General features: G+C 39.8%; 1 protein-coding gene across 4 annotated transcripts in view; it reads right to left on the bottom strand.

Annotated features, from left to right (window-relative positions):
- Nucleotides 1–13,713, bottom strand: part of DIP2C (disco interacting protein 2 homolog C) — a 333,846-nt gene that overhangs the window by 106,892 nt on the left and 213,241 nt on the right. For all 4 annotated transcript variants that reach the window (XM_064444999.1, XM_064445000.1, XM_064445001.1 and 1 more), the window contains 3 exons: nucleotides 11,150–11,281; nucleotides 9,676–9,795; nucleotides 8,536–8,733 (listed from right to left, as the gene is read on the bottom strand). In XM_064444999.1, the coding sequence (XP_064301069.1) occupies nucleotides 8,536–8,733; nucleotides 9,676–9,795; nucleotides 11,150–11,281 (450 nt within the window). The remainder of the gene's footprint in view (nucleotides 1–8,535; nucleotides 8,734–9,675; nucleotides 9,796–11,149; nucleotides 11,282–13,713) is intronic.

The raw sequence follows: 13,713 nt of genomic DNA, 5'->3' as shown, positions 1-13,713 counted from the left end.
TACGGCAGAACTACCTACAAATGATGTGAAGAAAGTCTTTAAAAGCATCCCTGCTGCTACAGTCAACACTTCAACTTGACAAGCAAGTAGGATAAAACCAAGGATGCCTTAAGAAAGCAAATACTCTTTTTCTTAAAGGTTTCCAATATTAAAGTTTCAGTGGCAACAAACTTAAAAGAGCAATTAGTAATGATACAGAAAATTAGAGAATGGAAATCAAAAGCCTAGCAAAAGTTCTGAATTGCAAGAAAGAACCATCTTTACACAAAACACTTTCAAGCCTGAAATGAACATTGAGTTTTTAATCCCTTTTCTGAGAGACATAAAGGGCTGCCTTGAAAAATTCTGTCTGAGCTATGGAGATTAAATCTGTTACAAGTCTTAAATTTGCATTTGTGACGTAGTCACACTAATTTTTCATCTATCAAATGTGTCTTATAATATTTTCTTCAAATCTAAGGGCTATACATATTAAAGTATTTGGATACCTTCTTTCAGAAGTACCTGGGTACGCAGTACAATCATCTCCATGTAAGTAATCTGAGTAAATGCAGAAATTAAGTTTTCTCAAAGACTAAGAAAATTTGAAGGAGTACTTTCTAGTGAAGTTTTAGATAACTAAGTCTTTAAATACATTTTGTCACGATATTCTTTTATTGCCAGAATTTTATGTCAGCTTCTGCTCCCTAATTCCTCACCTTTCTGTTTAAATACATTTTGAACTGCACAATAAAATGCCTGTAATATTTTCTAATGGTCAGAAAAGACTTGAATTGTCTGTCACCACAGCCCTTTCCTGCTCTATTTACTGGTGCAATACCAAACTATGTTAATTAGTCGAGCTAACTGCATGTGCGTATGGGTATGAAACTGCGGAAAACTGGAACGAAGAATCTAGTTTGCTTTCAGCTGGGAAGGAGGTGGAAAATACAATCTCTCCTGTGGCCTTTCAAAGCTCCATAACTTCACTCCAACCCTTGCAGGCTCTGCCTGACCCCGGCTGCTGTTGCCTCCGCTCCAGCGTGGGCAGCGGCAGCCAGGGGCAGGCAGAGCCCGCAAGGCACCCTTGCAAGCAGGCAGAGCAAAGTCCATGCAGATCTTGAACTGGATTGTGTTCAACAGGAAGCCCGTAATTTTATTTCCAGGGTATAGAGCTGCGTTCCAAAAAATAAATAAAAAAAGGGGCTACAAAAGGAGCAGTAATCCAAAAGCTGGAGCCAGGAATGTGTGAATCATCAGGGCCAGATATGTGGCTGCTGGATGGGGCACAAGCTTCTGACCAGGGGCAGACTGAACCGTGCGTTTATTTTGCCACCTTGGTTGTTTGGCTCCCGCAACATCACTGAGAAGTACAAAGGACGGCACGACTGCAGGATAAAAGCCCTCAGGATGTTATAAAGGAAATCTTTGAAGTATTTCCTTCCTTGGTTCTGCAATTCAGTATAATTCTTCCTTTGTAAACTTGAGAGATTAGACATTGCTGGGAAAAAAGCCGATTGCTAAAACCTCTCCCACAAATCCCGATAGCGCGACCTTGCCACAACCTCCGTATAGTGCCACATCTGTGCAGTGGGACAGGGAGGCCTTGGCGAGGAGGCCGGCAGTGCTTCATCCAAGGCTTTCGCTCTGAGACAGGGCTTAGCGCCACCGGGCCGATCCTTGTGCCTGGCAAACCATCTTAGTTACATGGGCTACAGCGGAAATCTGGCTCTTTGGGGCCTCTGAGGATATGCCGCGTTGTCCTCAACCGGAGTGCAATGAAGCACTGGTCCTCCTCAGATAAACACACTGCCATTAATCTTCTTGAAGTTCTGGAAGTTGGCTTGAAGACAGGAGGGCAGATGTAGGAAACTCACTTTCAGTCAGCAGTGAGTGAACCAGCCCGTGTCTCGGCTCAGTGCCAGAGCTCCTTTCTTTCAGCCATGTCACCGCAGCAGAAAGCTGCCCGTCTGGCAGAGCAAATGCTGCTGGGTGCGGGAACCTCAAGCACTCTTGCTGCTTCCCCACTGTCTCCCCAGGTAAAGACCAGACCCTGTGAGACCTCCCCTTCTTCACCTTCCTGCCCGCATCCCCTCTGCAGTGGGGTCCTTTTGAACAACACTCCTACCGTCAGGGGCAGGATGTGTTCCTGCCAGGCTCTGATCTGCCCATCAGCCACACGAGCAGCCACTTTATTGCATTTAAAATGAAGAATTGGTAAGTCATCTACAGAGGCAAGTCACTAGCGAGATATTTGAGTGTCCAGTGGTGTTTCAAGCATGAGGGTACCCTCCAGAAGGCCTGGGCTCTGCAGACCCTGTGTCACGTCTGCCAGTCACACACACACATCATGGTAACGTGGGGCACTAGATGTTTAAGTATCTGAATTACCCCTCAGTTTTCAGGTCACAAAACTATTTCTCAAACAAAGCAGACTGGTAGACGTCCACATAAGAGTTTCCCAAGTTGATTTTGGAAAACAAAAACCCAACAACATCCAGTTAATGCACATCTTGCTGCTACTACAAATTATAACCTTGTTCCTACCTCCAATCAAGCTGCTAATTGTGGTGCCACTTTCCAAGATCTTGCATAACTCCACAAGATGGTAAGAAATTAAGCTTTTCTCTGCACCTATCATTGCCTTATAATTGCTTAAGCATTTACTGAAACAATTCCTGTTCTTCTAAAGATGATCCTATCTTCCTTAGCCACTCCTGTGGCTTGTCCAGAGTTATGCTGCTGGACTTGCACGCCCTAGCATTATGCAGGGAGGCCAAGTCACCTTTAATGCTTTTCACACACTTGCTAACTAAGCTGAGTGTTCCCGCTGCCCCGCAAGTATCGGCAAGTACCGCTATCCTTCTGAAGCTGAGCCATACCCGGCAGACTTTGCGTACACGGATATCCTTGGTAGGGCAGGATGGAAACGAGCATCTCGCATTCTGGCAGCTGTGACAACCACTGTCAACACCTGTGTGGGGCAAGTCCCCTTTCTTTTGCTGATGGAATTCTGATTTAGTTGAATAGTAACAAATCTACACCAGCAACGACATATTCACTTGTATTCAGTCTTGCTCTTTTTTCAACTGTCTATTGAGAGGGCAGTATCTTTTACTAATTAAAATTTAGCAAGCCAGAGTGAGTTAATAGCCAGTCCCATCTGGTTAAGCAACACATTATGGGGGTAAAGAAAACCACCAGGTCTTAAAAACCACACAAAAAAGGACCAGTTGACAAAAACCTAGATGCTTTCCCCATGACACTGAAGTAAATAAATCCCCTTCCTCTTTCTTCACAAATCTGTAAAAGGACTATAGGTTTGTGTTGAATGTAAAGAAGGTTATAAGAGAAAAGCTGTATCAGGGAGAAAACTCAGAGAGAAAACAAACCACAATCAATGTCCTTATCATCTTCAGGGTGCTTTTCAGAACACACAGCACTAACTCGACAAAGCCAAACCAGTGGTCGCTTACCAATCTCCGTGCACAGCAATTGTGAGACTGCCAAAGTTTAACTGAAAATAATTTTGTCAAATATTCATTTTCTCAGTATCACAGTACGACATCTCTTACATTAAATAGAAACAAGAGTATTTATTAAATCTGGTGTAAATGGCAAACTTTCTAATGCTATGCAGGTAAAGGGACAGTTTTTCTGCTTTGCAAAATAATAGTTGCAGTTCTGCTGCTTTGTTAACCCTTTCTTTGTAAACTCTTTAGATCCACCCTGCGCAGCAAATGAAGTTGTTGTCTTTGGGGAGAAAAAATCCAAAGAAAAAGAATAAAAATGTTCTGTTGCAGAGAATAAAAGACTCCAGACATACTCAAACTTGAAGTAACCTTGCTATTACAGTGCTTGATACTCTGGTCTTAATTCTAGATTGTAATACAGGTTTTTATAAGTAATTTTCTGTCTTTTTATTAAAGAAATAAAAGTTTAAAGTATCAAACAGTCATAAGATTGGTCTCTAGCTAGGGACCTGAACCATGACTATCCATATGTCTGCAAAAACTGAGTTATTTCAGAGATAAGGACAGTCTGGTTATGCAGCTACTTCATTAGAAGGGTCTCGATTTCCTCTCTCTTCTCCTGATAATTGTGTTATGCCTGGCCTAGGAGGCTCTTGCAGCAAGAGGGTGTGGGGGGCCGGGTTGCACACCAGGTGCAGCATGGCTTGGGTTGGCTATTTTCAGTCTGTTGTTAAGTTTCAGCCATCTCAGGGTATCTCCAGCATAAGCTACATCACCTCTGCTAAGGCAGCATGACTTTGGCCTCAAAATATTTACAGTTCAATTGAGTATTTTTTAAATGGACAATTCATTTGAAAAAAAATGCCATTTTTTCAGGCATTTCTTCCTCCATGGAATCCAAATGGATAAAGAAAAAATACTTCTCTATCCAGAGTGCCTTCTCTACTCTTTTTGCTAGCCTTGCTGTCTCCAATGGGCCTCTGACATGGGAAACAATACACTTAAGCTGCTGAAAATGGCTTTTCAAAAATCTGATTACAAAAACTGTTAGATAAAGGAAATTAGATTCTTTGAATCAGATGTAGTTAACTCATTTTTTTTGTTTTTAATAATGGTTACAATAAGAAAGCTCAAAACTTGTTCATTCCCAAATTACTTTCAGCTTTTTACTTTTTCCCCACCCTTTCTAATTCTTCTCTAGAATAATCATTTTAAGAAAAGCAACTGTGATAGCATAAGTACTATATAGGATTTAATTGTCCTTTATTCATGTTTCTCCTCTAAGAAATCACTAAGCGCTTCATTATTAGTAACAATGCTAAAAACAGACGCTTGACTACTCTGATTAACTTTGAGCCAGAAATTGTCTTCCTTTCCCTCAAAGCATGTATTAGGTTTCTAGACAGAGTTTGGACTTACATAAAACCCGATAAAGACGTCTTTCCTTCCCATATCTCAGACATTTCAATTTATGCATATTCAGTGATTTGATTTATAAAGGGATTGTGAATAACTTAACTAAGATGTTCTCCACTTAACCAAGTTCCCAGAGGAACAAAATATTTGAGAAATAAGTAATATTCATAGTGTTTCATTCACTCGAAAGAGTTTAAGAGTTTTGGGTACATTAAATAAAGATTACAGCTGGGGCACTGAGAAGAACTTCAAGAACTGAGGCAAACCACTTCAAAAACTTGCTTGAAAAAAGAATCAAGTCTACAAGTGCAGTTATTCATTTCTTCTATCTACCGTAATCTGAGACACATGGAGGAACACAGTCCTGACATGTTACGAAGACAAAAAGCTCAAAAAACATGCCAAAAAAGACACAGGAGAGATAAGGCATTACAATTTAGATGAATTCCTGCACAGGAATGGGAAGGCAGAGATGATTTTAAGCAGCAGCTGAAAGAATAACTTCTTTAAACTAGTTCCCCTTATGGCACAACAGCACATCATGATCTACAGCACTCACCAGTTAAATCCACATTGACTGTATCATATCCACATCAGCCACTGCTAGGCAGGAAAAATCATTCCAGTAAACTACACAAGGTGGTCTTATCACACCAACCTACCATTGTTTGACATGGCATATCACAGCTTGGCCATCGGTCTGACCATGCTCAGATGTCTCTGGACAGGACAGCAAAAGGGTTGTGAGGAAGGCTTTGGAGAAGGAGAATTTTGTGGACTCTCAGAGCTCCTTTTCAGCATGCAAGGCCACCAAGGGGAAGTATGAAAGCGTCCTGGATAGATGCAACAGGCCAACACTGCATTTTTCAGGGCCAGACAGAGCCTGCTGAAAGAATTAAGACTAAGGTGACAGATGGGATAAGATTTAACCATGTAGATGCAGCAAAAGGTCTGCATTTGAAAAGATTTGCTCCCAAAATAACCCGTGAGGTTTGGACACAGAATGGCTGTACAAAACTAAGAAATGTCCGGGTCATGTATGATACTCAAGTTAAAGCCCGAGCGACAGGCAGCATGGCAATGTTGTCTACAATGATCCACAAAGGAGGAGACAAATGTGCTTGGTGATAAGTAACAAGTACTCCTACTCAGATGGGCTATGCCCTCGGTGACAGCTGCAGAGACACTCCTGGAATCCAGTTTGGAAAGATGGAAAGAAGTCTGGAATAAGCAGGCAAACCTGCAATTCATCCACGCAGAGACAAGAAACTGGAGAAGATGCTGTGTATGAAAAAAGTAGGGATCAAAAGATATCACGTAGAAGCCTCCTCTTACCCGGACAGTTGGAGGATGAATGAAGAGGATTTCATGAAGACACAACAGGGTGTGAGAAGAGATTGAAGCAGAAACAGTAACCAGAGGTAAAATATTCAAGAAGAGGTGCATACTGACCATGTTGGCAACATGTCAAAGCCTGAACCTCTGGAAACTTAGAATTATTCTTAAGACTCTCTGAATATTTGTCAAAAAAGTGAACATATGAAAAATCCTGGTGATGGTGTTTCCTTAAATTGGTAAAGAACCCAAAAATAACTGTGAGGTACAAACTCAGAGGCCACTGGAAGTCCTCAGTGTTGATATTTTAAAGTTTTAGTCGTCTGATCATAGCATGTACACAAGGAAATCAAGTGTCACATTAATACCATGTGGCAGGATTGTAGGTTAAAATCATCTTTCAAAAGTTTATTACCACCGGGGCCAGTGGAACTACTCATAGGGATAAAAAATTCATGAATAAGAGCATCTTTGCTGAGTTCAAGGTTTAATCTCTATTAATGCTCAACTTTAAAAAATGCCATGCCCACAACTGCTAGAAAATATTACAGACATGAAAGGTGGAATAGCTACAGCAAAATAATTCATAAAGTCACCAATAAAATGGCAGGTGGTTATAATGTTAATGATATTTCAAAAGCAGTTGTCATTTCAGAAAACTGCTATGGCACAGTGAATGGACATTTCCCGTGAAGAAGAATGTACGCTTGAAGTCTAGCTAGCAGAGAAGAATTCACTAAATCGCTTAGGAAATGTTTTGGTTTGTAATTTCTTTTATCGATAAAAAGAAAGGAAAAAAATTTGATTTTTTCTGACCTCAGGAAACTACTGAAAGGCAACAGCAAAAACCATATCCCAGAGTGCTGCCAAATGGAAGTAATGAAAACATGAATTTTAGTCCTGTTTTTCTCAGGATTTGGACAATTTAGAAGAGGGGTTTGGAAAGAGTTAGCTTAGGACAGAGAAGCAGGCTAGGTGGCTCCATCAGCCACGTGGATGAGTTCCTCAGGTTGATTTGCTCAGCCTACAGCCCTTCAGATGAAGCAGGACATATGCTCAGACTCTCCAGACAGAATCCCATATTAAGAAAAATGGTCTGATTCTCACTAACATCTTAATTTTCTTTCCTGCCCAATTTATTTAGGGCATTCAGTAGATTATATGAATTGCTATTCTGCGAACATGCAATTGCAAACTTTAAAATTCTTCTCTAGTTCCAAGTAAACGTCCTTAAGGAAGGACATGTTTGCTCCCTAATTTAAGTAACTTCTTAACTCTAAGGTACCTGAAGGGAAAATGTTTCACGCGTGACCTTCAGTTGCAAAGGTTCTGTTATGCTTTAAAAGCCTTTAACTATATTTGCAATGCCAAACATCTTTTTGGCAGACATCTTTTTGGCCAGAGATCATCACTCAGTCTGACTCCTGAATGGAAAGGAGCATTCAGCACTGAACAAAAGAGACAGACCTCTATATCATAGCATGTAAAAACATTCTCTGCACAGAACTCTAGGTCCCTGAGAAGGTAGATATAAAAAATTTTTTTTAAAACAATTTTTTTAGATCCATATCAATAGCAATCCATATCAATAGCATATGGAAATGTTCCAGATTGCTTTCAAAGTTTGACAGTTATTCATAATAATTCCTTTGAATGTCTCCCAAAAGTCCCGTGAACATCTCAAAATTAGAAGCTACATGGGAGTAATTTGTCAGAGATATCCTTATGTTTATCTTTATTTGGTCTTTCTTGGTTGCAACAGATTGTCAGGCAGTACACGTTGAACAGCATCAACACACCAAAGATCACACTGAAATATATCCTGGCAAATCCATTTCAAGGGGGTACATTTTCTAGCTGTACAACTACTTATCAGGAGAAATAATTCAAATCACACTTACTATAATGTCAGTAGAACACAGGAAAAAAACTATTTTAACTTCTTCAGAAAGCTGGTGAATTTTTGTATACCAGGTTCTGCTTTTGCCCAACAAAGACTAGGCAATATCCAAGGGCAATGGGCTTAGACATTAATCTTCAGGAAAATCTGCCCCAGATTTAAATATTTATATTTAAAAGGTGGTTTTAATTTGTAATTTGTGATTCCATGGTGTATCTACTCAGCTCTTTTCCTCTTTGTGATATAAATCATACTATAATGTCTCAGCAATCCATACTCAGACACCAACAGCTTCAGAATTGTCTTACCCTACTCAGAAATGGAACAGATGCATCATTGGAGTGCTTTTTTCAGTGTATATTTACACATTTACTATACACATAGACACTGTACACAGTATATAAAAGCATATGGAGTTTGAAGAGTGCTCACCGTAAGTCAGAATATACAGTGGTTTTCCATTAGTATCCATAGTGGTTAGGCAAGGAGCTTTCGGTGAGATAGTCCCCCATCGCTGCAAAGCTGCTTCCAGAGAAGGTGGCCAATTTGTAACCACACCTAATTGTTCCCCACGCATAGCCAACATCTGTGCTCCTTCTGGCTTTGGCTGGTTTGGATCTGGCTGTTGAACTTACGATTATGAAAAGATATAAAGTTACCATGTAAATTCTATACCTTGTGTACGCCTGTGTAACCAAGAGAGTAAGTTACCTTCGCAAAATATCCTGAAAATAATAACATGTTAGAAAGTATTGAGAAGTAACAGAGAAATATAACAGAATAATTAACTTTTAACTTTAACAGAGATGAAGGAGGGGGAACATCTCAGGAATGCACATCCTTATCCTCACACTAGCTCTACAAGCAGTCAAAGAAACTCCTGAGGCAGCATGCATGTATTTATCTTTTAAATAATCAACATTTCTTTATTCCTAAAGAGAGATGGAGAATACTTTTTCCTGGCAAAAATGAAAAAATGCAATAATGAGATGAACTGCAGAACTACTGAAAAATGTACTTTAACAAGTGATCAGTAACAGATTGATTTAAGCCATGCTCTGTTACAGTGCTTTCTCATAAACTACTACCGAGACTATTTAAAACTCCACATCCTGGCAAATCTTAATTCTCAAAGCACTGGCCTCCTTAAAAAAAAAATCCCATTTATTGACTTTATCATTGTTTCTATCTTACATTTAGTTCATTTTCTCGATGCTTCTCTGTTACACAAAACATTTAGCATGCTCCCTCACTGAGAGTTTTTCTCACACTGGTGTTCAAAAGCAATGGCTGTAACCCACAGCTGAGTGTCCTCAAAGCAAAGCTCCCCTCCACTCTCTTCTGTCATTTCTTTGCAAGCAGAACCAGGAGCTGAGCAAATGAGAGACTTTTAGCTCTATGGCACTACGTCCAAGCTCACTACAAGCAGATTCCAGTTAATACCAATGCTTTTCTGTACTTGCCAATACAGGGAGGGCTTACTTTGCTTTCACAAAACTCAATGTGCAAGACAAACATTTCACAGAATTTTAATAAGAGATCCCCAAACCTTTTGAAAAACAGTCATTTTACCTTCTAACAATTCCTCAAAGTCATCTACAAAGAACTCTCGTAATGGTGGTCGTTTGGGCCGTTTTAGTGTATTGACCAGCTGCTGAATCTTTGCTGACACTCTGCTGCTCACTGGTACTCCTGCAGGACAGGGATCAACGGAGACATCAGTCGACCGCTACGCTGAATGCCACCAGACGTTAAGTGGGGTAAGAAAAAGTCTAGGACTGCAAGGCCACCACAGCTACAGTTTCATGCCATACTGTGACTCAAGTATTCAACATTAAGACATTAAGATCATTTCAGCAAAAAGGAACAATGATGCCTAGTTTAAATAAAAACAATACAACAAAATCAGAGGGGAAAAAGCACACAGACTGAGGGAGAGAAGCACAGTGAAAAAACCCTCCCTTCAGCAACTGTCAGTAACCTTAGAGAACTCTTCTAGGTGGCAATGGCGATGGTCAGTGAGAGGACAGGCATTGGCTCTCTCCATGATCACTGGTCATGCCAACATTGTCCGACTAGACTGCAGCTCAGCAAGGAGTGTGGGTCATAGGCTCTGCCCCATCATTTATTCTGGGTTGCTCTTTACAGTGGGCATCTTTAGAGTGGGCATCTGTCCAGGACCCATCCTGAACATGGTTCACATCTTTGTATTACTTCAATATGGCTCTGTATTCTCTGAACATCCCTACAGCCAATTCCACCACCCAGCAATCTCCAAAGGGAGAGTGCTTGCCCACACAGCACTATGAAACACACAATTCTGAACAGGAGCGTGGGGCAAGGGGCACTTTTATAATATAATCCCATCAATCACCTCCCCCTTCCTTTTTCCTAGTCGAGTGCAAAGCCTCTGCAACGTTCACGTTATCTGTTCCTGATGTTCCAGCTTTCTGTGACCGTACTGGAGGAATTTCAACTTCCTGCCCTCCCATAAGGTTGGCTCCAAAACTTTTACTGAGTGGTTTTTAGAGCTGAAGCTTCTAAGTTTAGATGTGATACACTTGGTCAACAGTTCCACACCTTGCTGAAATATTGCTTAATAAGTTTTAGAGAAGAGGAGCAGTAAATAAGAAAGGGTTTACAAATAACTGTTTTTCAAAAAAAAAACCCAACCAAAAAACAAACCTTAGAAAATAAGACTTCAAACACGTCACTTTTCAAGACGTAGCCATCCTAGCATGTCACTTTCCTTGCCATTTGAAAACCAGACTAGCTGTAACCAGGCAGCATGATCAAAGCAGATCTAAAGAGATTCACTGCTTTCTTTTGGCAACCAATTTCTACAGGGAATCAGGTCTGCTGATTAAGAAATAATTCTCTATGTTGGCTTCATTTATACCAGTTTATTTTAGGACTGTGAAGAGGCTGCAACTTTGTGCGTGCTTATAAGTGAGAAGTACCCAGAAGAAACAAAGATCAGATTCATACAGTAACCACCAAAAAGGTTATGATACTCGAAAAAAACACGTTTTGCTTTGTGACATACCGTCACCAGTCTCCATAAGTTCAGCGTTTCCATACTTTGGTGCCACCCGTGCCGTTGATCCTTGTGGTCTTTCTACTTGTATTGAGTGTTCTGAGGTGTAAGTGGTAACATCTGGAGGGGCAGAATGATTTTCTGTGAAAAATAAGTTAAAAGGTTTAACTGTGTACCTCTAGTGTCGAAGGGCAGAAAAGCAAAGGGGAGAGGAAAGGATACCATTTGATATTTTTCCCCAACACTTGAATAGGCATTACAGGTAATGCACAAAATGAATGTATACAACTATAATGTACAGCATGATTTTAATAAAGTTTCCACTGGTTGAAACAGGGGCTGTATATCTGCAATCATATAAGCAATAGGCTAAAAAAATGATACAATTAGGTTGTAGGTTCTCCACTGACATTTGATTTTATACTAAGATAAAGCTTTTGACAGCGTCAAAAAGGAAAGACCCAGACAAATATAATTCTGACAGTTTATTGCATCGGTTTTTCTAAAGAAAAAGAATACATCATGTTGTCAATCACTTCCAAGTGCCAATGCATATCCCTTTTATAACCTCTGTATTTTGAATATGCCAATTTTAGTTAAGAGAGGAATTTGTTCATATATTAGGGAAAAAAATCAATCATGGCAGGGTTGGAATCAAGGGGAAAGAAATAAAGTATAAAAACCCACGAACTTTGCATTCTGCATGGACACTTGCTTGTCTACTATTTTTAGATAGAGCTATTTCAATTCTTCCGTATAACAAAGGCTTGCCTTCCAGAAGGTAAACACAATTTGGTCTGACTCATGCCAGCACTGCTAAACAATTCCACAGAGCTAATCTTTCTCTTTCATAGCCTGATAACTCAGCATGCTACCACAGCTTGTTTTCCCATGTTTTCAAGTCTGAGTCTGTATTACTTACGTATTTGTATTATTTTTACAGGTTGTCTCATAATTTTTTTCCAGGTTTTTATCAGCGTATGGGTAGACGGACATAAATACCATTCGATCCCAAATTCATACACCATCAACACAGATAACTAGTTTTTATGGCTACATATACAGTAACAGGGTGCTATATTCAATGCCTATTTTGCATACTTGTCATTTGATGGACAACTATCATGAAAAATTAAGACATGATATTAATGTCTGTAGTTCTTATGTAATGTTTATACTCAAGAACATCATAAGGACTCAACCTTATCGCTCAACCACAGTACCTGGTTGAGGAAAACATGAGATGGCTTTTATCATGCAACTCAAAATCATCTTCCATCCTGCACATGTTCAGCTGAGCCTTTTGTGTCTGATCACATCCATTGTTTTAATTTTACTGAAACAAACACCACATATCGTGCTGTAAGTGAACAACTGAAGTGTAAGTGTAATAGCTTGGACAATGAAGCTTATGCTGGTAATTGTTTGAATAATGTCTTCATTTTAGATGTCTTGTCATTATCAACTGTTTTAGACTCAGCACAATTTTTGCCCCTTCTTGCTAAGTGGCAAGAGCTTTTTAGAGATCATGATTGACTGACCCAATAACTAAGGCAATTAAAAAATGCTGATGTTTCTCTTTTTATCTTTTACTTATAATGCAGTTTTGCTATGGAAATAGGAGAGGAGATCATGACTAAGGAAATAATTGTACTTAGTCAGCTATTAGTAACATGAGAAAGTATTTTTAAAGTTAGCTTTACTTGTTCACATCTTTCCAGTGAAGTATTTCCATCTGTCAGACTTCACAAGGCAACTGGAGTTAAACTATCTCCTTTCAGGTTTTAGCACTGAGATGGATTTTTTCTTTTTTTTTTTGAATGGGTGGGAGGGAAGGTATGTGATCCAAAGCACCACAGAGCAGAGATGCTCCCCCTTCATATCTATACACTTGAAATCAAATACTTCTTTGTAACACATGGTGCCGAGTAGGGTGAAATAACATGAGTGAGAAGTTTCTTGCTCTTCTGTAAAAGTGTTTCCTTTTGAACAAGCAGCACTGGCACTTTAAATTACCTAAAATAAACTCTCTTCCCAAGGTGGCCACCACTGGCTGGCCAAAGAGTGGGGTTTTAGCACCCTGGCTGCCCATCTGTTATTTATATTTGCATTAAGAAAAACCCTTATCTAGCAGAAGAGGAACATTAAAGTTTGTCTTGCCATGTTCCTTTATAGTATCTGTGTAACAGATGTCTTATCATGGCAATATCTACAGCTGTAGGTTTCATCCATTAGATTTACAAATCCTCAGTTGGTTCCCTTCTCAGAGTCAGGCTTGGAGAAATGAAAGTCGTAAGACAATCATTTGGTCTGAATGACTTCTGAAGAAAAAGATAATTGTTATGTTATGTGAAATGTGCCCTTTTTTGTATAGAACAGTCAATCCAGGCTTAGACTATGGACACAATCTTTACAGAGCCGCTTGGTCTTATGTCAGGTACCTTGAAGCACTGTTTGACGTTTAGTTAAGAATAATGATCCTGACACATCTGTTGACTAAAAAGTAGAAACTGTGACAGCTGCATGACTTCAAAGCATTTCCTCCTTCAAACATACATATTTGCGTCACCTCC

The sequence above is a fragment of the Phalacrocorax carbo genome, chromosome 2 (assembly GCF_963921805.1).
Source record: "Phalacrocorax carbo chromosome 2, bPhaCar2.1, whole genome shotgun sequence".
Lineage (NCBI taxonomy): Eukaryota > Metazoa > Chordata > Aves > Suliformes > Phalacrocoracidae > Phalacrocorax > Phalacrocorax carbo.
This window is presented reverse-complemented; position numbering and strand designations above follow the sequence as displayed.